The sequence below is a fragment of the Triturus cristatus genome, chromosome 12 (assembly GCF_964204655.1).
Source record: "Triturus cristatus chromosome 12, aTriCri1.1, whole genome shotgun sequence".
In the NCBI taxonomy this organism is placed as follows: Eukaryota; Metazoa; Chordata; class Amphibia; order Caudata; family Salamandridae; genus Triturus; species Triturus cristatus.
The window spans coordinates 745,879,048-745,903,158 of NC_140595.1; the positions used below are offsets into that span (position 1 = coordinate 745,879,048).

The following is a 24,111-nucleotide window of genomic DNA, read 5'->3' on the forward strand; positions in this document are numbered from 1 at the left end:
TGTGAAAATGCTAAGGATACCTGTGTATCAGACCAAATATGTATAATTAACCCTTGTACAAGCTGAGCTCCTGTGTGACTCTTACCTGTCCATCAGTACCCCAGGCAGTACTCGAGCTGGAACCGGAGGTAATGGGCACCAGCTTCGATGGAGCATTATGTTTTTCTTAATTTGGAACCCGGTGCTTGTGACGTCAGCACGTCATCACATTACTAACATCTACTGGGAAATGTAGTACGTGTGGGGTGTCTGCCAAAGCACTACTGAATCGAATTCAGTGGTTGCACGTGTGTGGCATCACATGAGTGGAGCCATGTAATACATGTTGGTACAATAATTACGGTGTCGAAGAAGAGGGGCACCTATCTTGAGTGGATTGCCATAGCGAGTTCTATCAATAAAGTTAGACACTTGTGGAGTCTGGGGCGCGTACGTAGGATCATGTAATGCCCGGTGCACCTCCTTCGAGTGGAATGTCATAGCCAGGTCCACCAATAAAGTTAGACACTTGCAGAATCCGGGACGCGTACGTAGGATCACGTGACGCCCGGTGCATGCTTGGAGATATAGTTGTGTATGTAATGAGATTCAGACGAACGATGTATTATTGGAACTGGATCAATATTTGCCAAGCTGGCATGCATGTTTGCAAACTCACAATTTAAATTGGGATGACATATATTCTAGTAAGTCCCGCTTAAGATGTTAATTGAGTCCGGGTCTCCTGATCTAGATGGGCACCTTACTAGGGTCGATCATGCTATCAAGGTGTCTCAATAGAGAAGGCTATTGTGGGGTCCTACATAATTATTTGTAGCAATAGGGTGACATATATTCAGTGACCTTACAGTGATACTAAATGGTAAAAGTTATGAATGATTTACTTAATGTACTGGTCTGGTTCAGTGGCCATATAAAGACCTAGTTCAGTGTAGATGGTGGTTCTCTGATCGTTGGTCTGGAGAGTACACCTATCACTGAGGAGTGCAGGGTAGAGTGTGTAGGGGTAAAGGTGTTGCTTTATAATGCAGTCCAAGGGATGTTGTCATTTAACCTTGCACTGTCACTCTGTAGTTTGTGGACCCATCTCTGTTCTCACAGGAACAGGTAGTTGATAATGTCACATATGTGAGCCGGGATATGTGGTTGTTCCAGCACTGTCCAACTCAATTCTTCTTCTTTTTTAAGCAAATGGTTTGTGAATTTGGTAGACTGTTTCTTACAATGGATGGTTCTTTTGTGTTCTATTATCCTTGTTTTGATCTTACATGTGGTCATGCCCATATACCGTGTCACCATTCTCTGTCTTAACAATCATGACAGAATTACAGGGCCTGACCTTTGACGACACTACAGTCCAAGCCATTTTGACTACACCTAGTATTATTGATACTATCCAGAGTGGGTCTTCTGCACAGGGAGATGATTGATCGAAATTTCCTATCCTCAAGAGATCACTTTCTCACAACCAAATACATTGTGTGATTATGACGAAGTACCTATGGGGGAACTACGCCCCCACAGGTTTGATAGTAACAAACACCCCCAGACTGTTTCTAGAAGACAAAATATTTATGAAAGACTGGTCTCTCATTGCCTGGAGGTATACAAGAGACTGGCTGATTTTAATAATCAGCACAGCAAAAAGTATTGCCAACACAATTCTTATTGAGATCCAGACCCTCGAGTCACATATTAAATCAATCATCTCAGTGACTCTGTTTAAACAGGCCCATGAGACTAACAAGGCCAACAAGGAGTTCAGAGACTCCATCCTCATGGCTAAAATCAACAAATTCAAAAAAGATTTGGTTCTCCTTTGAAAAAGTTTATCCGTACACAAGCGACAACTACACTCCACCACAATTTAATCAAAAAAACAAAAGGTATGGATCAAATTACTCTACCTCAGGAGGTAAGGACTGGTCAAGCAACTCTAATTCTATCAACAATGCAGAACCCCAAAGGAGAGGGAGAAGCAGAAGGAACAGAAACAACTGGAGGGGTTGCCAACCCGGTCCACACCAGGCACAATGTTGGCCTCCACACCCTGGGGTTATACAAATCCACCTTTCCAACCACCAATACTTCCATATCATCCACATCCCCAGTTCTTTCCCAACCAATCCTTTTTAGGGTCTGGCCATGGATGAGCGAGAGGAAGAAGAATACAGCAACATGTTCAGATACATTGGAGCCCTCCCCACTACTCGAGAACCACACAGAGTATGACGAAGCCCACTCCACACCAAGGGAGCAGTCACAAAGCGATCTAGTTGTCAATTTGAATGACTTGTAGATTTACCTGGATGAACTGTCAGTACTCAACAGAGGACTGGGATATGTCCCCATCTATAAAGGAGACATCTTTCAGATCAAACAAGAATTAGCTCAATTCTTCTGGAAAATCCTCCTGCATTTGTTCTTCAAGGATAAAACCACGGATGTGTCTGAAGAAGGACCTTCCAACACTGGTTTGAAAATCTGTTCAACTTTCAATCCCCTCTCTCATTTGATTCCCTCTCAGGTGCTCACCTTTGAGAAAGCAGTCTCAGATGACGTTAAAAATCTGTGCTACACCGACAAAGGGCACTTTCAGAACCTCTCCAAAGGCGGAACAAATGTCCATAGAAACACTAGTTAATGACGAGTTAATCATCATAAAGCCAGCAGACATAGGGGGCGCAGTTGTCATCATGAATACATCCTCCTATTGTCACAGAATGCCTATGACAACTTGAAAACAGACGATTCTACCGACCTCTTAAAATGGACCTGACAAAGAGACTGACACTGAAATAGTAAGAATGGTGGAAAATGCCAAAGACAATGGGTGGATTACTCCTAAAGAGGCATCATTTCTCATCACATCCCACCTGGTGACTCCTTTTTTCTACGTATTACCTAAAATACACAAGGAACAAAGGCCGCCCCCTGGAAGACCCATCATGTCCGGGATGGGGTCTCTTTTAGATCCCCTTTCAACTTTCGTGGACCATTTTCTACGACCACTTGTGGTGGAGATGCCAACATATCTCCAGGATATTAAAGACATCCTGAGACTTCTAATGGACACTCCTTTTGATGCCAGCAGAGACTATCTTGTCTCATTTGACATTGAGTCTCTTTACATTTGCATTCCTCAAGATGAAACACTAGCTGCAATACAAACTTTACTAAGCAACAGGGATTTGGACACCATCTCCCCAGTACGTTTCATCATGGAGTGTGCACGATTAGCCATGAAGGAAAATTTCTTACGGTTTGAAGATGTATTGTACTTACAAATATTGGGCCCGTCCATGGGCAGCGTTTTCGCGCCCAGCCTAGCTAATCTGTATAAACAAGAGCATTTCTTGACGGTAAGAACCTCTACAGGACCCACATTCTCCTGTGGAAGCGCTATATTGATGACATGTTCATCTTCTGGCTGGGAGCACCTGATGCCATCATCAACTTCCACCAATGGCTCAATACCAAGAATGAGTTTTTGAAATTCACATTTGAATTTAGCAACACCAGCTTACCGTTCCTGGATACACACATTTTTCCATTAGGTGATGGACTTGGGACAGAACTCTCTAGGAAACCAATGGCCAGAAACTCCCTATTGTCCTATAAGAGTTACCATCCTAAATTGCTCCACGACAACCTGCCTTATGGGCAATTTCTGGGAATCGGAAGGAACTGTTATTCTAAGGAAAAATAGGAGGAACATGCCAAGACACTTTCCACACAACTAAGAAATAGACATTACCCTGCCAACTTGGTCTGATGCTCGATGAAAAGCGCAGCAAACAACAACAGTGAGGCTTTGATCGAGATTGTTACACCTAAAGAAGAGCTTCCCAGGATCGCATGTGTCAGCATGTTTTACACTATCTTTAATCAAATAAAGAAGAGTATCCATAAGAACTGGAAGATCCTGAACATAGGAACTACCTCCATTCCTGAACCTTTGTTTGCTTTTAAAAGGAGTACAAATCTTAGGGACCCAGCTGGTCCATACGAGACCTAAAACCAAGAAATACACCCATCACGACACACTCTGGGGCTTGCCAGTGATCATAGGTCATTTTCCATGCGGGCCTGTGCTGCGTGCCCACAAACTAGACATACTGCCTTGATCAACATCGGCACAGACAGGCCCTGGGCACTAACTCACCATACCAATGAAAGGCATATCTATATGGTTAATTGTCCATGCGGACTATGGTACATGCGCAGGACCACACGTAAGATCAAAATAAGGATAATGAAACACAAAAGCACCATCCATTGTAAGAAACAATCTACCAAACTCACGAACCATTTCCTTGAAAAAAATCACTCGGCAGAAGAATTGAGTTGGTCAGTGCTGGAAGAACCACATATCCCGCCTCACATATCGTCGTTACCAAATACCTGTTCCTGCGGGAACAGAGATGGGTTCACAAACTATAGAGTGACAGTACAAGGTTAAATAACGACATCCCTTATACTGCATTTTAAAGCAACACCTTTATCTCTACACACCCTACCCTGCACTCCGCAGTGATAGGTGTACTCTCCAGACCAACGATCAGAGCACCATCATCTACACTGAACTAGGTCTTTATGTGGCCACTGTATGAGACCAGTACATTCATTAAATCATACATAACGTTTACTATTTGCACTTTAGTATCACTGTAAGGTCACTGAATATATGTCAACCTATTGCTGCAAATAATTATGTAGGGCCCCATAATAGCCTTCTTTATTGAGACACCTTGATAGCCTGATTGACCCCAGTACGGTGCCCATCTAGATCAGGAGACCCGGACTCAATAAACATCTTAAGCGGGACTTACTAGAATATATATCATGCAAATTAATATTGTAAGTCCACGCACACGCATACGAGCTTGGCAACTATTGATCCAGTGCCAATAATACATAATTCGTCTAAATCTTATAACACGCAGGACTACATCTCCCAGCATGCACAGGGTCTCAAGTGATCCTATGTATGCACCCCGGATTCCACAAGTGTCTAACTTTATTGATGGGTCTGGCTGTGACATTCCACTCAAAGGAGGTGCATCAGGTGTTACGTGATCTTACATACGCGCCTCGGACTCCACAACTGTTTATCTTTATTGATAGACCTTGCTATGGCAATCCAATTGAGAGAGGTGCCCCTCTTCATCGACACCCTAATTATTGTAGTAACATGTGTTACATGGCTCCAGGCATGTGATGCCACACATGTGCAGCCACTGAATTCGATTCAGTAGTTCTTTGGCACACACCCCACAAGTACTACATTTCCCAGTAGACGTTAGTCATGTGATGACGTGCTGACATCACGCACACTGGGTTCCAAAAGCAGAAAAACATAAAGCTCCATGGAAGCGGCTGCCCATTACCTCCGATTCCAGCTAGAGTACCGCCTGGAGTACTGATGGACAGGTAAGAGGCATGCAGGCGCTCAGCTTGAACAAGGGTTAATTAAACACATTTGGCCTGATATGCAGGCATCCTTAGCATTTTCACAAACGGGTCGCTTTCTAGTCCCATACTTTACCATACTCTGGTTATGTCTCTTGTCAGGTAGCCATCATTGCCATTTGGTAAACCCCCTTAGGGTATTCTCAATTAACATGAAGGCCCCAGCACGGGGAGGTTTCCCAAGTTGTACTTCATCTGTGACTTGTTGTAGCTGATGAAGTGAGTGATTTGGGTCACACTACATTGCTTCCGACCACATACTAGTTTACTCCCAGACTAGAAGCGGACAAATCTTTTGGCGCAGGCACAAAGGGCATTATCCTTAAGAATGCTGCCTAAAGTTTTTTAGGGGGAGCTGACACTGTGTATTGCTCCCCTGGAAGCTGCAGTATCTTTTCCATATGTACCGTCTCTGGGCATTGAACTACTGTGATACTGCCTTGCATACCTTATGCGCTGAAGTTGCGGGTATCTTGTTCCTATGTATCGTCTCCGGGTATTGCACTACTGTGGCACTGCCTCACATACCTTATGCACAACTCTGTAAGGGCAAGGCGTGAGTCACAGCAGTAAACTCTTCACTTTGCTGGGGTCCTCGCTAATTAGGAGATATCGTTCACCTCACCATGGCCTATTTTGCATCAACAGAGCGCGTTGTAGATGCTGCCTTATCGGCCTTTGGTTCTTTATATTCAGAGCCATTGTGTCAGGGGGTTTCCTGCAACGGTGTCACATACCTACTTAGTTACACTGCGCGGTAGCATTGATCGAAGGCCCCATCCCTCCCTTTCATGGAAGAACTGCGCCTACCATTAGGATTACCACATGTTTATCAGAGAGACCTCACTATGTCACATGTAGGGCCTTCCTATATGGGTATATTCAGACAGACTAACCTAATGGGGCTATTTACAACACCCACCCCAGTACATGTCCAACTTATCTGGTGGTGGCTACATGACTTACCTTTGTGAGGCCTTGACAAAGTTATAAATCTAACTGACAAGCATGTTTGTCCACTTGGTCTGTACATGATCAGTTTTCTTTTGACACATCCAACATCCTTTTTTGCAGAGCGGTGCCCCTTCCCTGAGCAGGCTCCAGGTTGAGGTGAGGCTTCTTTTGTGTACACTACGAGGAAGCACATCTTTAAGTCATCATAACTGTCAAATACAGTTAACCTGTTATGATAAAAGTATCCCACAAGATCTTTCAAGTGTATTCACAGCATGTCTAGAGTAACATGCTAATTTGATTTCTCTTGTTGCTTGTGTTTTCTCAACAGGTATGATGAGTATATCAGCCACAGAATCAGTAGGATTACTGGTGTTGTATTTACCTTTCTCATTATTTTTATCACTCATCAAGTGCTATTTCGCAGTAGCTTTTCGAGGTCCTGGCAAAAGCTGTGACACCTTCTTGGGTCTTCAAGGCTGAAACATGCAGACCTGTTTTTTATCTAACACGTGCAGTCATAAATTTATACTGCAGGTGCACTGTTTTTAATCCTGGCACCAAGAACGAGTCAATAAAGTTAGTTTTGTCACTCTCGGTAGCTACTTTTAACATCACTACCCAAACAGTTTTTATTTTTGTTACGCTGCACCCTCGACCCAACCAGTTATTCGTCTTCTTGTCTGAAGGATTTAGTATATCCTAACAGTGTAGGAATAAAACATCCCTGAGCACCTGCCTTTCAGGGAGGGAGTTGTTGCCCTTGTTGAAGCTAGGTTTTCCCACAAAGAGGAAAATTCCAGATGATGAAGCATGCCACCTATGGTGGGTGAGGGATTTCATCCTAAAAGGGATTCTCCCACAAGCTCCTTGAGATAATCTCTGGTGTCTCTTCTTTAATTATACCCACTTGCAAATCAGAATATGCAGTTTGCACACCAACCATTTTCAGGGTCAGACTGTTAAAAATAATCCAACTGAGCACCAAATTAAACGTGATCCCTCAATTACAAAACTAGATTGATAAAATAGTGGCTCACGTTTTCAAATCAGGCAAGTTGTAAGCATGTATTGACATGTTGCATGAGATTTTGGAAAGTATGGGGGAATGCATGCATTTGTGCTTGCTGCAGGCAATGTTTGTCGTAATTACTGGCAAATCAACGTTAAAAACTGGCCCAGGGCCATAAAAGAGTCCCACAACCTGATCTGTCCGATCAGCCAGTCGGACTCTGCCTGAATGTGCTAAAGGCCAGTCCGACCCTGACTGGGTTGTGAATAGATGTGAACTTTTTATTGCAAAGTATGTGCTAATAGGTCACATCACACATTTTCCATTAATGGAGAGAGTTGCAAAACAATCTACTTAATTAATATTATTTTGGCAGGTCAGTACCTTTGAACCCTAGTGATTAAATTAGTTGAAAATGAGATTATTGAGGCCTGCAAAGGAATGCGGAGCCCTGTCCCTGCATTTGTATTCTGAAATGGAAACACTTTTTTTTAAAGTATCCTGGGCAGGGGCTGTTCTTACTGTGGGGCATAAGAGAATTGTCCTGTCTCCCAGTGAGGCGCTAGTCAGGGCATAGTTAACAAGCATTTGCAATGCAATAGGTCTCGCATTTACGTGTGTTTGAGGTATTGGCATTGTCAATGACAATGGCTTTTAGTTTTGTTTTCATATTTATGTTTTAATAACGAAAACAAAAATAAAAGGCATTGTTATTTGCAATGTCAATAGCTCAAACTCGTATAAATGCGAGACCTAACAATGCAGTGGGTATATTTGAAAATCACATTCAAGTACTAGCGCCTGGGCTTTACTACGAATCCTGGTTCCTCTCCTGAGTGACTCAGTGACACAGGGCGCCCGTGACTGCATCGCACTACTTCACCATCTGGAAAGGTGAGACGCTTGTTTACCTCATGGCACGCGGAAGTCGGTGCTGACTAAGGACGTGCCCTGCTGTCTGTGGGGAGCGCCTCCCTTCCAAGCATTGCCCGGTATTCCCTTCCTGCTTTCGGGGTCATGTGCGGCGTCCTCACGTGACTCCGGGTAGCTCTAACTGCGGGTAACAAGGTCCCAAACCAACAGAGTCTTCCCGCCTGCGAGGACAATGAGTCTGGCATGGGTGAGCTCCTGTCTGCTTCTCAGACTCTGGCAGAGCCCGGGCTCGGCGGTGCCACTGCAGGATCAGTATTCCAGGCCAGCAGGTGAGCGCGAGCGAGCCTCCTCAACCGCATAAGTGTGGAAGTATCCCAGATTTACGAGGCACGCTATATTTGCCTGAGGAACCTAACGCTGGCGCTGTGGCTGGCATGAGAGAGGTTAGGGCACTCTTATTCTTAAGACCTTTATGGCCAGTGGATTGTAATTATGATGATTACGTTTCTACAGCGGGTCAACCTTTGACGAGGCGTCGAAGCGCATTTACTGAGGAGTTGAACTCTACACTGTGGGTGTTTCTTTAAAGTATTGAATTGCAGTAGGTCTTGAACCTGTATTTTTCGACCACGGATAACGTCTTATTTAAAAGCAATAAACGATACAGGTGTTTTAAAAATAAATATATGTGTAGTTTATAATATGATCTAAATACTAATGTTTGGAGAGTGGCCGTATGTGCGGCAAAGTAGTAAATTGCAAGGGGGATGGGGGTACGTGTTAAAGGAGTTCAGATACTGTATTGTTATGAAAACTATGAGGAACTGGGAGTTTACCAGTGCGGAAATTGGTTGGATTTCAAAAGCAGATTTTCCAATATCATGTTTACATTACTGAAGGAGATCCTATGCACGTGAACGTATTTCCTTCTAACCCAGCGGAATTGTTGCCGGCAGAGGAGGCTGGGTCTGCGCAGCAAAGCAGGCGTGAAAGTGAAATTGATCGCGATCGCGATCAAAGCGAAAGTGAAAGTAAGCGCGGCGCACGCGCGCGCGCACATGCACTGTAGCTCTAGGCTGGCCTGGTAGCACTTTTGGGAGCCCACATACAAAATGTCTCTTCGAGCCAGCGCATGCGCTGGGCTCAGCGAGACCTAAAAATCAGCTGACTCCAGTTTTCATGAACTGGGCCTGTGGGGGGCGGTATAAAGGCAAGGGAATGGCCAGTCCTAGTGATTGACAATGGCAGCTTCTGAAGTCCTGTGTGAGTGTGGGGTTGGAGAGGTCTCAGACTGTGACCAACCCGACATATGAACCTAAGGCCTCAAAACTATGCTCCGATAGGGAGTCAGAGAGGACGACAACACAACCCTTCTAGTCTTTATTTACTTCAATTTCCTCCCTGGGAGTCTGCATAAATAGTATTGGTTTGTCAGACATGTATGATGGTTACTCTGGAAACCCAAACTATGAGTCGGGGTACAAAAATCATGTTTAAAACTCCCAGATAAGTGTATTGTCTAACTAGACAAGGTCTTTCAGCTCTTTCTAGTTTCTTGGTTTGTTTTCCTGCTTCACAGTGACATGTTATACTACTGAAATCTCCATGCACTGTCTTAGGTCAATGAAACAGTAGCTCCGTTCACTAGTAAAGGTTCCATCTAGAGAATGATATAGGCCGGTTCTGATAGGTCAGTAAATATATTTGTTGTAGTGCCCTGAGTCACCTAAAATAGAACAAGGGTTTTTGGTTCTCTTCTCTGTGGAGCAAGCCTGTAAAATGAGTAGCATTTTTTGCGGTACAAAGAGCGTACCTACAGCATACTGTGATTCTCAGCAAATCACGGATTTTCCGCATACTTAAAGAAGCATTTACAATGCAATAGGTCTCGCATTTACGTGAGTTTAAGCGATTGACAGTGTAAATGACAATGCCTTTTATTTATGTTTTAAAAACCAAAAGATAAATAAAAGTCATTGTAATTTACAATGCCAACAACTCAAACTCGCATAAATGCAACACCTATTCAATTGCAAATGCTTTTTTAAAGTTGGTTGAGCCGTGGTGTCTTGTTGCTCATGGCCGCCATTATTTAGCATAGAAATTAAAAAAAATTAAAAAACGAGTTTTGGTGAGCCGCGTGCAGAGAGACGGGCAGCTGACATTATTTAGTATACAAATAACCCCAAAAATTTAAACGAGTTCTGTGAGCTGCGCACAGTGAGACGCACGTCCACCATTATTTAGCATATACATTTAAAAAAATAATTGGCATAGCCAATAGGTAGGCACCACACACAACAGGAGGGAGCCTGGCAGTAAGTAGGCATCATGGATAACAGGATGGAGGGCGAGGGTGTAAAGAAGGTACCATAGATACATGAAGGAGGGGTAAACAAGGCACCATGGACAACGGCGGGAGGGAGTGTGGGGGTAAAGAAGGCACTGACAACGCGAGGGAGGGCAGGGGGGTAAAGAAGGCAATAGGAGGGAGGGTGTAGAGAAGGCACTACAGACTGAATGTAAGCAAAGCACTTCATGCCTGCAGTAAGAGAAGCTAGATAAAGAAAATAGTGCTTACAGACTAAATAGCAGGTACCCTGTAACAATCAAAGCAAAAGGGCCAGTGGCCATGGCAGGTTACAAATAAAGACAAGTCGGTTCTAAGGATCATAAGCCAGCATTTAGGAAGGACAATGGCACAAGCCAATGGCAAATATGGGTGGAGAGTGGTTGGGGCTTCTATTCCCTACTCCACTGCAACAAGTCTTGCAGAGCAGCGCATACGTGCTGACTCTAGGCTCGACCTAAAAAGGGAAAATTGAATCTGACCTTTCTGGAAAGTAACTGATGATCATGTAATTCACTTCACTGCCCTTGGGCCGAGTTTGTGCAATATGTACTGTATAAGAGTATCAGCTGCTGTACTCTTTGTAATCTTAGCCAGCATCACTCAACGTTCTGCTTACATGAACAGAAATACAACACATCTCCAATACATTCCCTTTGGACAGTGGAGAAAAGGGGTAGTCAATGATCATATATTCAGCTATGAACAATCTTGTGTCCTGATGTACAGGAACGTATGCCAATATCACCAGCCTAAACTGCGAAGTACTCAAAACACACGAAACAAGAGAATTCCAATAGTGTAGTAGTTTCAAGGGTCAAAATGTGGGCGTGAAAACTGTGTGTAAACATCAGGGTGAAAACAGAGGTTAATTGTCAGGCATGGCACATTGTACAAACATATGAAAAATCAAGAGACCATGGGCAGCTGTGGCAGAAAATGTTAGAATCCATGTTTACCAAACTTAAAGTTACAAAGCAGCTCCCTAAAAGAATCCAGCTGTTGTTAAATGGAAGGGAAATTTATCACGTGCTGAGATGCATTGACAGAGGGGCAGTAATGAAGTGGCTGACCTGGAAACGTAGAGCTAAACTTAGGGAAGGTGTGCACTGCAGATGGATAGTATCATTGTGTTTTAGGGGGGGCTGAGTTGTGTCAAAGGGAGGAACTGGTGATGTGTTAAGTGAGGGAAATAGGGTTGTATTGCAGTCACAGATTATGTGGAAATGTAATGCCGTGGCAAAGAGGTTCGGAAGGCCAAGAATAGTAAGAGATACCAATTTAGTTGCTGAATTGCACAGTGCAATCAATCCAGGTTTCCTGCTTGACCAAATTGTGTGATCCTAGGCAAATACTTTTTTGCACCAACATCTTTTTTAATTATTATTACATAGGAGAGCAGTTTCAAATATTTGAGGTGATGATCTGCATTGTGCACACATGTTTGATTTGATAGCCTATAAAGGTACTCCACCTATAACAAGAATCTAAGTTATCTAGACCATGTACATGACAACAGACTTGCCTCTTATTTGACTAATAGCATTGTCATCAGGGCAGGGGCAGGATTATTTCTCATGTTTCAAATAATCTGATGTGCTAAGGTGAAATGCTTCCATGTGTTAATGAGGTAAACTTCAGCAAATTTTGAAGTCAACTTATCATACTTCAATAAATGCCAAGCATATTCAGTGCACTCAGTTATAAGATGATATTTAATGTTTTTAAATATTTCAAGATTTCATGTTCAGAATTTCTTTATAAACCTTCTTTGTTTCTCATAAAGCTCTTCGATAAACTTCACTTTAAAATGTGCCATTTGATGCTCTTTTTTTCCAAATGGTCTCAGTGGTAGAACCCCCTGAACCGCTTGCTTTGTCCAAGCCATGGCCAACTGTATGTCTCACCACTTTGAAATTTCACCAACCACCACTGATCCCAGGTGCATTAAAGGAACAGGTGCTGCTTTTAAAATAAAAATGTTTTTCTTTTAAGAAGACGTTAATGGAGACGGCAGTGGTCATCATGCCCGGGGACACCCGACACAAAATTCCAAAGGTGTAAGCTTTCCAAACGGGAGAGCTTTGGCTTTATGAGTCAAGTACCACTCCCACTCAGGTGATTGGTACCTAATCGATGGTCATCTCTATAGCTAATGTACATTGTTTTGCACAAATTCCCCAGATCACTGATCATCAGGACTGGAATGGCTGATGAGTCAAGAACCTTACCAGCCTCTATTGTGCCTAACTTTTACTTGAAAGTTAGGACATTTTTACACATATTAGAAACAACTTTAAAACCTTTTCCCAACTCACCCAAGGCTTCTACATGTACTGATTGCAATGCGGGTCGACACAGGGTCCCAACAATCCAATTAGAAAACGCTGAAAAAATGATTTTGGATGCAAAAATCAATTAAGTGGATTTCTTGTGCAAAATCACTTTTGAGCAAGTGGTGCTGCAAAACACAGGTTCAGGATTCCCACCGCTGTAACACCAATGGAGGAAGGTGCATTATTATGCTGCAACACTGATCAGGCTTCACTATGCAATACTGTCACAAACCCCAGAGAAATCAGACACCATTTTGTAAATATAGAGTGCATTTTTATTTTTATTTAGACACCGAAACTAACAGAATAGCGTACACATAACCAGAGTTATAGATTTTTGAAGCAATATAAAATCAGTGGATAATAATACAGTGAAACTTTGTCATTGCTGTCAATAGGAATAACCACTAGCGACAATCAGTCACTTGCAGGTCGAGTTGCATGGTTTTCTTGCAGGGTAAATGTGATGCAGGTCTCGGGACCAGGCCACAACAGTCAGCTCAATTTTACCTGGCCCAGGGGCAGAGTTGTCCTGGCTGTCCCTGTTGCTAAATGGGCCAACAGGAGAGGTGGTGTTACTGCTGTAACAGTGCTGCCGGATAAAAAGATGCAAAAATATCAGGTGAAGGTTGTATGGAGTTCCCTCTAGTTGCAGTGCCGAGTGAAGAGGTTGGTTGACCTGAGTGGTGACCAACAAGCCTTGGAGCGGTAAGTAGAGCAGAGAGGCACTTCAACATCTGGTGATCCCGAAGAACGCAGTAGCTGACTGTAACTTCGTAGAAGGCAGGACTACAGTTCCTAAAATGCATCTAGATGTGGGCAATCCCTTGGAGGGCCCGATGGCCAGTGATTCTTCGGATTCAGAGCATTGTTGTTTGCAGGGGCTTAATACCACTACTTCAGGGGAGTCTGAGGGTGATTCAAGCTGCACAGGGGTCTCTCTGTCTGGGGGAACCAAGAGGTAGCCTAAGACGAGTCTCTATCAGGCAGTTCCAGGAGCGTTGCCACAGGTGCTTTGTGCAAGTCCTATTGTTGCAGACACGAGTCTCTTCTGTCCTATTTGATACAGGTTGTTCAGACCTTAGGTTCTGGTATCATGGGTGTCCCTAAAATCCTAGGTTTGGGGAAGTTAGGGGTGTGGGAGCAAGCAGCCCCCTACAGCTAGTCCAACTCTGAGGTGACCACATCTGCGGGTATGGGTCACCTTTTCTACCCATAACCCTCTATTCTGCCACTTCTTAAAAATGGCAGTAATCTTATTTTAGGGTATAGCTGTTCTGCCCACCCTGGAGGTGTGACTATCCTTCTGGGGGTGTACAGCTCCTTGACTAACCAATTTCCCACCTGCCCGGGTGCAAATGTGCCTGGGGAAGGAGGACGGCTGTTTCCTTCTCTGGGAGCAAGCCCTGATGCATATCAGAGGCGGCGCAGCCTTTAAAGCTCACTCACAATATGTGCCACTTCACTATCCTGCCTGGGAGGGAGGAGGAATGACTGCCGTCCTGCCCAGGCCTTTGTTCCTGACTTCTGGTAGTGATCACGCTACCCACCAGGATTGTCACAATCCTATCTTGGCAGCAGCAACCCCAGAAAGTGCAGTTTTGCCACGCAGAGAAGCTGGGGCAACAAGGTGGGCAACCTTTAAGGTAGTCACCAGGGTGCATACCACGCCATCCTCGGCATGATCCTCGATATTCATGTCAGGAATTGAGAAGGCACGTTGTTTAATGCCAAATATGACATATTTAGCTGGTACAATAATGGAGGTGTGAGCCCATTTTATACTACGGACCGTCTATCACGTATAGTGTCCTTTAACGGTAAAGGGTACTATCGGGTCACATAAACGTGCACTTACTTGTCCAATTCTATGATATAAGGCACCCTGATTACTAGGCTTTAGGAGACCTTCCTTAGGGGTGACAGGCATATATCAGAGACAGTGCTTTGACCTTGTCACACATGATAAGGGCAAAGTAGTGTTCAAATAGTTTTCACTGCTCCAATCTGAAAGGGCAGGCCTGCTCTCAGTAGTTTCTTTGTGTCACTCGGTGTGGCACATCCAGTGCTGCAAGCCCTGGGTACTCCTTTACGACCCAGGTCCTAGGTATCACTGGTACCATACACTAGGGACTTAAAAGGGAAGTAAAGTCCTTGCGAATTGTTATTGCCAATTTACACAAAACAGTTTTAAGTAGAGAACACTGGAATGGGGCCTGGTCAGAGAGTGCATCAGTGTCATAACCACCAGCATTGATGCAAACAGTGGGGGTGATGCCCATACAAAAGGGAACTTTCCCACAGGAGGCAGGAGTAGCAGTGGCTTTAAATTCTGCCGTTATTGACTCTGAGCTGAAAGACATTAATTTCTTCTGAGGACACCGAAGCACAGTATAAATAAATATTTCATTAAATCCGGATAGGTAACAGATTTATTCATCATCAATGGGAAATAAAAAAAAAATAGCAAGCACTAGCAAAACTAATATATGTGAGTTATAGACCACTGCTTACGAGGTTTGACCCCATTTCCTTGGCTAACTCATCGTCTGAATTGGTGAGTTGTGAATCTGGATCACCACATGACCCCTGTGCTCTTGCTTTCGTAAAACTATCCAATGATGTGGGTAATCCTATCCTAACTATGTTGATGAATAAATCCATGGAATTAGGCGTGGTCCCACGTTACTGGAAACATGCATTATTTCTCCTTCTGCTAAAAAAGCCAAAAGCAGATCCGAAGGTTCTAATCAACTTTAGACCCATTTCTCTTCTCCCTACAGTTGTCAAACCTTTAGGGAAAAGGGTCAATAAGCAGCTTTCGCTTTTCTTAGAATCTAATTTTCTTTTGCATGACTCCCAATTTGGTTTCCTCACTGGTTATAGTACCAAATCCACCCTACTTGAGGTTTCTGAATTTATCAAGGAAAAACTTGATCAGAACTCTCCTGTGTTGCTTATGCTTTTGGATTAGTCTTCAGCCTTTGATGCTGTCTGTAAAGGTCATATTACTTGACAAAATCAAAAGAATAAGTGCCAGAGGCAGGGTTCTGCTCTGGCAGAGATCCTTCCAGTCTGATCTTTCCTAATCAGTTTTCCTCCCCCCTTTCACCACCACTGCCAAACCATCTAGTCTGTGGCATCCCCAGGGCTCAGCACTCAGCTTCTCTCTTTTTAATATCTATCTTGAGCCTCTCAATAAACTGGTGGAGTCCTGGAGGGTGTGGGCGGTCTCCTACGTTTCTTTGCTCTTTTTGCTTTTGTCGCCCTAAATGGGAAGGGTTTTTCCAGACGTGGGTCCTGTGCTCACTACACCACTTGATTCAAGCTAGCCTGCTTGATGAGGGGTGATGGCCCCAAACCAGGTCCCAGGATGTTTGTTTTCGGTCCAGGGAGGACCTGGCTTGCCAGTTCCAGCTGGACTTTTCCCATGAGGAACAGGGTCAAGACTGATTTGCATTTGGCTGGGTCCAAACCGGCGTGGCGAGTAAAAGAACGATGACTAAAACCCAGATCTTTGTGACTGGGGGTGAATGTTTGCACTGTTTAATATTTCGTCCATCATTTGTTCTTGAAGATTTAAATTCCAAGCATCTGTTAAACTGTGTGAAGTCATGGCCTGGCTTAGATAGACTTGTGCCGGGGACCTCGACCTAGAATCCAGTTCCTGCCATAGGTGACTACCCAGGGAGCCCTCTCGAACCATCCTGAACTTGTAACAAACAAAAGAAACGCTGCCATCCGAGCCACTGACTGTTTGAGTATGGCAAATTCCAACCTTATCTGTGCAGGCGATGTATCCTGAGGTAGATGGAAAATTGACCTATATATTTTAAGGACCATTTTCCTTGTGCTACCTGCAACAACTGGGGTAGGCGTGAGGCCTTGTAGTTTGTTATACAGAGACCTTAGATCGAAGGCTAAGGCATTGCCCTTCTTCCTGATTTCCTCCAGTTGGTCATTAAAACTTCCATTCCCATTAAAGAAAACTCTGAGGTACTTGAAGCTTTTTACCATTTCAATTCTTTCATTCCCCAGGCACCCGGTGTGCTTCCGTGCAGTTTTGACATGCAGTGTTAGTGTTTTAGGTTTGTTTCTGTTAACGGTCAGGCCATTGATTCCTGAATAGGCAAGGGTTTTGTTCAACAAACGCTGTAGTTCGACCTTAGTTCTCCTTGTGAGGATTACATCATCTGCGTAAAGTTGGTTTGACAGGATGAAACCCCCCAATTTGGGTAGGTGAGAGTTCACCTCGTTTGATGAGGGCATGAGGTCATGCAAGAATAGATTAAACAAGTTTGTGGCAAAAACACATCCATGCTATAAGCCTTGTGTGTTTTTGATTTTTCTAGATAAGTGGGAGTTGTGCCCTACCTTGATCCTGACCCGTGCATCTGTATGTAGTGTTTCCATGGCTCCTAATAGACCATGTGGAATGTGTAGATTTGCCAGCTTCCTCCATAGCCTTCTCCGATACACAGTGTTGAAGGCAGCTTTAAAATCAATAAAATCAGATGGAAAGGGTATTTATTCATTTTAGCAACATTGGTAAACATCGAAAGCACCATAATGTTGTCTATGGTCCCTGCTTGTTTAGTGAAGCTGGTTTGATGCACAGGAAGGATGGAATGTGCCTCAGGCCAATGTTATAGTTCCTTCAATAGAACTCCTGCAAAGTATTTTGCTTCATCATCGATTAACGCTAATAGACATTGGTTTCCAGGGTCGGTCTTGTCCCCCTCCTTGTGTATTGGTATGAGAATTGAGCCGCTCCACGATTATCAATGAATCTCTTGAATTCACAAAACATGATCATTATAAAACAGAGAACATGGCTTAAATTATTGATGAGTCTTCAAGGGATCTACGAGTGTTTCGGCACAAAGTGCCTTCATCAGGAAAACCACAAGTAGGACTGTAGGATATCCAACATATGACTGGAAAAGCTCAGGGTTACTAAAAACTCAGGTATTTCCATGGTGGAATAAATGAGGCTGGCCACTTTATTCTATAGATGGAGATGTAGAGAATTTCAGGAGATTAGTCTTTGCCCAGAATTGATTTGCCAAGGTTTGCATAGATGCTTGTAATGAATAGAGGCCCGCCACCCCGGTATTGTAAATATAACAGAGCACAGATGAATCACTCCATTGCAAAGGAGGAAGCTTCTGCTAAAAGTTTATTTAGAATTCAGATGTCATGTTGTGTGTCCGTTGCATAATTGGTTCACCAAACTGAATGGCAGCCATTGCTAATCATGATGTTAAACAGAGCCTAAATCAATTTTGGACAATTACAATCATTGCACTTTGATGATGTATTATAGTATGATTGTGTGACTGTGTGGATAATTGTTTGTTGTCTTTACATTCTATTGTTTTGTTGTGATTTATTCATTCATTGTATTCTGCATGTCAGAATTTTTAGAAAGATAATGATTAAGTTATAAAAAACATTTCAATTATAAGTCTTCGTCTGTTGGCCAATGCATAGAGTAATCATGTATTGTGTGTGTATTCTCAGTTGCTCGGGGCTGCTGTTCCTACATTGACAGGAAAAGTAAAGCCATAGCCACCTTCGGTACCTGATGACATCACATGAAAATAAATAATACATCCTATGTTCCAGTTTATTTTAAAGTGCAGGACATCACACAACATTTAAGTCTAATCCAGTGATAGGAAGAGCATGTGAAGGGGTATATTACTGATAGCACAGGCAATGGGCCAGAATTACTGGGGCCAAAGTCAACCACTCTGGCCGATAATTACTCCTGGCCATCATCCTATTCCAAGTTTCTCGGCCCAGCGTATGGACTAAATGCACAGACCAGATATACCGGCCAAGTTCTTGCATGTGGAGACGTGATCTGGGGTGATTTCTGCACAGAAATTCCACCAATTCTCATCCAGATAAATGTCTGTGTAGAAACAGAAAAGACACCAGGTGAGTATCCATAACCACTGTACTCGCACCCAGACGGCAGTTTCCCTGAAGAAATGCGTACTGAGACAGTAAAATGGCAGGCATACACTTAAAAGAGGGACCCTTTGTTTACAGTAGCCAATGCTGGAGACCCCTACCTGATATCATCGAGGAACATTGCATTAATATGCATCAATATCTTGTTGGCTTCTGTGTTAGCAGAAGCTGCACATATTCAACCACATGACTGTGTCTGTGTAGTCTAGAGTGGCAGGACATGACTAATGAAAAAGAGAAAAATCTCATGAGGCTGATAGACAGACATAAAAGTTATTTGAAGTTCAAAAAGAGGCACAACCAAGGGTATAGATTCGATAGTATCTTCAGATTTCAGTGTACCTCAGTTTGAAGTAACTTACCTTTAGCCAGACATTTGGCATCTGTATTTATGGAGCTATACTGTTCATGTTTGGGAGAAACTGTATTCAACTTACTAAAGCTTGTAAACTTCAAAAATGTGTTGCAAGTTTTTAAAAAATGTGACAAATGAAAATGTTTCTAAAAAACATTTGAGGAGATCACCAGCGAAGCGAGGCACGTTCAGAGACTTATTATCTGTAAATGACATCATCTTTGCCCAATATTGTGAAAATGCACTTTTACTCACCTCCAGTTTTACTAAACTCAGATTGCAATGAATTGTCTTCTCCTCGTTCTCCAAGCAACAGTCTTAACTGCTTTTGTTGTCTTTTTTAGATAAGCTATTTTGCAACTAGCCCCCTGCTCAGTGACAAGGTCCAGTTTCCTTCCTTCCTCCGAACCATCCCAAATGACATCCACCTGATCCTTGGTCTTGCAGAACTTGTGGTGCACTTTGGTTGGACCTGGGTGGGGCTCCTCACCAATGATAATGACTATGGAGAATTTGGTGGCAATTTATTGAAAGAAGAACTTCTGATGGCAGGAGTCTGCATTGCCTTTCATGAGGTCATCCCTGTTGTCATCACAGCTTCAAAGACTAAAAGCATCATTGAGGTGCTGAAGAAGTCCTCAGCCAGAGTTGTCATTGCTTACACTACTGCAACTTATATGATCCCAGTGATGGATGAGCTTTCTAGAGAAAATGTATCTGGAATAGTATGGATTGCAACAGAGAGTTGGGCAGCCTCACCCACCATTGCCAACAAGGGCTATGGAGCAGTGATGAATGGCACCATAGGACTTGCCATACATGAGGAGGAGATGCCAGGGTTTAAAGACTTCCTTCATCACCTACATCCATCTACTTCCCCCAGTGACATCCTCATGAAACCTTTTTGGGAGGCAGCATTTGGATGCCAGTGGCCAAGTTTGGAGAACAACACCACACCCCAAAGTCACGAAATGAAAAAAGTGTGTTCAGGCACAGAGAAACTAGAGACTAATGAAAATCCAGATATTGCTAATCCAGATTTTAGACTGACCTATAATATTTACAATGCAGTTTACATAGTGGCAAAAGCTCTCGACGATATGCAAGCATGCATGTCAGGAAAAGGTCCTTTTTACAACAACACATGTGCCAGTCTGTGGAATTTTAGCCCATGGCAGGTAAGAAGAGTTGTCTTGGGTGGAGTGGGGTAGGATCAAATAAGAAAAGAAAACGTACAGCTATCATTGGAGTAGTAGGAAGGATTTTGAAAGCAAGAATATTTGTTTATGAAATATCTGTTCTATGAAGCAGCTATCTGACCTTCTTGCAATAATGTATCATCTCCAAATTCATTTGAGTTTGACAAACAAATTTATTGACAAGCAGTACAAGTGAGCTTGACCCCAAATTCACCCTCCACATTATGAATTATCCAACACATTTGTTCCCAAATAGAGCTGAGTTAATTACATTCACCAAAAAGCAAGATTAGTCATTTTTGTCCCAAAATGTACTTTGTGGAAAATTGTGACTAACCCCACAGTCACCCTAGAAAATGGCCCATGGAATCTACTTCTTAAAAAGAATTGATGCTTACAAAGTAAATTAATACACCTATCATCAATCTGTCCAAAAAAGCTGATCTGCTATAAAAATCCAAATCTAGTGGGTATACCCTATTAATTTTAATGGCAAATCTTCATATTTTAACCTTACTAACTAATTGGCAATTCAGTACATGATGATAAAAATAAAACATCTGCCTAGCCATAGAATTTACAACAGGAACATCAATGCTCTTTACAGGAATTGGGACCAAAACAATCTAAGGAAAAGCTAGATGTTAATAAAGTATTCTTACCTTGGAATGTAGGCAGTGGTTATTATACAGGCAACCTAAGGTGACAGCTATTTAATAGGTATGAACATCAAAAGGTTGAATGTGAAATCCTGGTCAGTGAAAGTTTCGGTCCTTTTGGGATTAGCAGCTAGAATGAACTTTTACAGGTCAAACAAATACTCTGGCCTAGCCATGTCCAACGCTCTCAACATCATCAATACTATCTCTTGTAGAATTTGTAATCTAACTTGTTGACATTGAAGTTCACATTGGGTGTGTGGTCACTAGATGACAGCAATTAAGTAGCTCACTTAGTGTTTTTAATAGAGGTTGTTCTCAAAATCTGTCCCTAGACAAAAACATGTATTCTAATCATTTTAGATCAACCTCAACATATTTATGGAAATGATTAAAAAATATTGTGAATTCATACATGCCTATGAATATGCCAAGTAAACTCTTATAAATGTTCCTAGAATTGGTTTTGCATATAATATACAAGGGTAAAGAATGTACGTGCTCTGACAAATACAGAGAGATTACATCCTTTGTCATGTTTTTTTAAATTATCATACAGAAATTAGACACAAATAAAAAATAACCAACGTTAAAAAAAAAATTAGAACCATCAAACCCAAGTACAGATTAACAAGTGGATACGGGAGCAATGGAAGAGAGACAGGTCTCAACAGACTTACCGCTGGTTGGAAGAAACTTAACAATGGAAGCTGAAAGTAAAAGAGATCATGCAGTGAGAATCAGTGCTTATAGAAAGGTTTGTATGGGAGAATAAATGTATGGGAAGCTAAATTGGTAAGAATTAAGTTAGTGGTGGGACAATGATCAAGAATTCTGACTAAAACAAAAGTAATGAGCTGAAAAGACACACGGATGAATGACATTGTAGATGTATGAATGAACCATTAGGATTGGGGAGTGTAGGGAAGAATCACTGAATGAACAAGACAATAAATGGTTAGCCTGAGGGTTCGTGGTGACAAGAATGTGGATTTACTGCATGACAAACAAACTATTGGAGATACAGCAAGATGGTTGCTTTAAAAAAAAGGATCATTAAATTACATCAAATAGGAATAATCCTCACAATGAAAGCTTCTCAGTGACTGTGTCAAGGCTATAAAAGCTCTCCAAAAACAATACACATAAAACAGCAATACTCAGATTTTGTTGCTCTGGGGGTGGAGATCTTCGTTTTTTGATGCACCTCTTCCATATCATACTTGATTCCTCTCATGCCTACCAGAGAAACGTATTACTTAAAGAAATCTGTCCAGTGTAATATTATTTATAATTTGCATTTGGCCCTAAATATTTTGTAGAGAGTACATATTCTGAATATGGAAATCTGCTCTGTAAGAAGGCTGATTGGCTATTTTGTTCCTTTGGCTGCTTCCCATACTTGGCACAAATAACAATATGACTGGTATCTTGTCAAATCTATTCTACATGCATCTTCAGGTGTAACGTATGTACTAAGCATGTGGAGATCAGATTCCTAGTGACTCAGTCTCAGTATGTATGAGACCAATGCCTAATCTTCTCAAGATGAAACTTCCCTGGTGTAGAATACCTTAAGAAACTCAAACATTGAAAATTAGAAGCAATAGTCAATACGAAATTCATATATTAAAGATTATCATGATACTATCTATGATAAGGAATAGAGTGGCATCTTATATTCTCAATTCAGTAATCTGGAGCCAGCCTTCATCACCTCAACCCATGTTTAGGGCTTACTTTTATACCTTTTTAATCCTTAGTTATATTGAAAACTCCTCCAGCATCTCTCAGTGGGTATCCATGTGCCCAAAGTTCCATGACAAGATGTTTGCTAGGAGTCATCAGAATGAATTTTCCTGGGTGGTTCACATGCTGCGGTTGATGGCTAGGAGCTGCATGCTCCCCTCTTATCAATAACCAATCTCAGAGAGCTCATGCTACTCTCTAGGCTGTATAAACCAAGTAATGTGTGGGAGCTTGTTAAAAAAACTATTCTCATAGAGAAAACATTCGATAATCTCCATTGCTAGTTATCATTATCCCACCCCCCTGTATTGGTTTAACTACAAACTCATAAGCAGACACCAATTCCAGGTCTCCAATATTTTCTATTGGGTAAACAAACATTTAGATACATCAACGAAACATCACAACATATATAATATACATAACGCTTTTCTCTTCCATACACAAGTTTTGAAATATATATGGCTGCAATTTTCAACAGTCCCTAGCAGTACATACGGAATGTTGTCCAATATCGATGTACACACGAGGGAACAACAACACCCTCAGACATATATGGTGTGTATTCAAGTCATATGCACACTGTAATATTTAGTTGGACTCCTCCATTCCAAAAGACATGAATCCCTTGCTCACTTTGCGACTGAGTTCAAGCTAGTCTGACTGATTAGGGGTGTTAACCCGAAACCGATCCCAGGATGCTTGTTTCCAGTCCAGGGAAGACCTGGCTTGGCAGTTCAGGCCAGACTATTCCCAAGAGAAACAGGGTCAAGACTGATTTGCATATGACTGTGTCTGAACTGGGGTGGAGAAGTGAGCTAAAGAATGATGATGGATTTAACCCAGATCTGTGACTGGGGATGAGTGTCTGAAAAGTTTCAGTGCTCTGTCCATCTTCTCCGTGTGTTTGCTTTGTTTGCACTAAGTTGGCAGAGTATGCCCAGATGTGGGTCTCTTGCTTACTTTGCCACTGGATTCAAGCTAGGGTCTGAAAAGTTTCAGCGCTCCATTCATCATCTTCTTGTGTTTGCTTATGTTGCTTGGTACCAGGTCTAGTATATCACTCAGGCAGCAGCAAGGAACATGTTCTGCCCCAACGCGAAGCTGAACCTGCCACCCGTCCATACAATGAGGCTAACGGGAGGCACTGGCTCGCATATGGTTGACTTC

General features: G+C 42.5%; 1 protein-coding gene across 1 annotated transcript in view; it reads left to right on the forward strand.

Annotated features, from left to right (window-relative positions):
* The window catches only part of LOC146782662 (extracellular calcium-sensing receptor-like), a 131,494-nt gene that overhangs the window by 56,770 nt on the left and 50,613 nt on the right, over window positions 1-24,111 (forward strand). Inside the window, exon 3 of the mRNA XM_085637163.1 lies at window positions 19,684-20,512. Within this exon, the coding sequence (XP_085493289.1) occupies window positions 19,684-20,512 (829 nt within the window). The remainder of the gene's footprint in view (window positions 1-19,683; window positions 20,513-24,111) is intronic.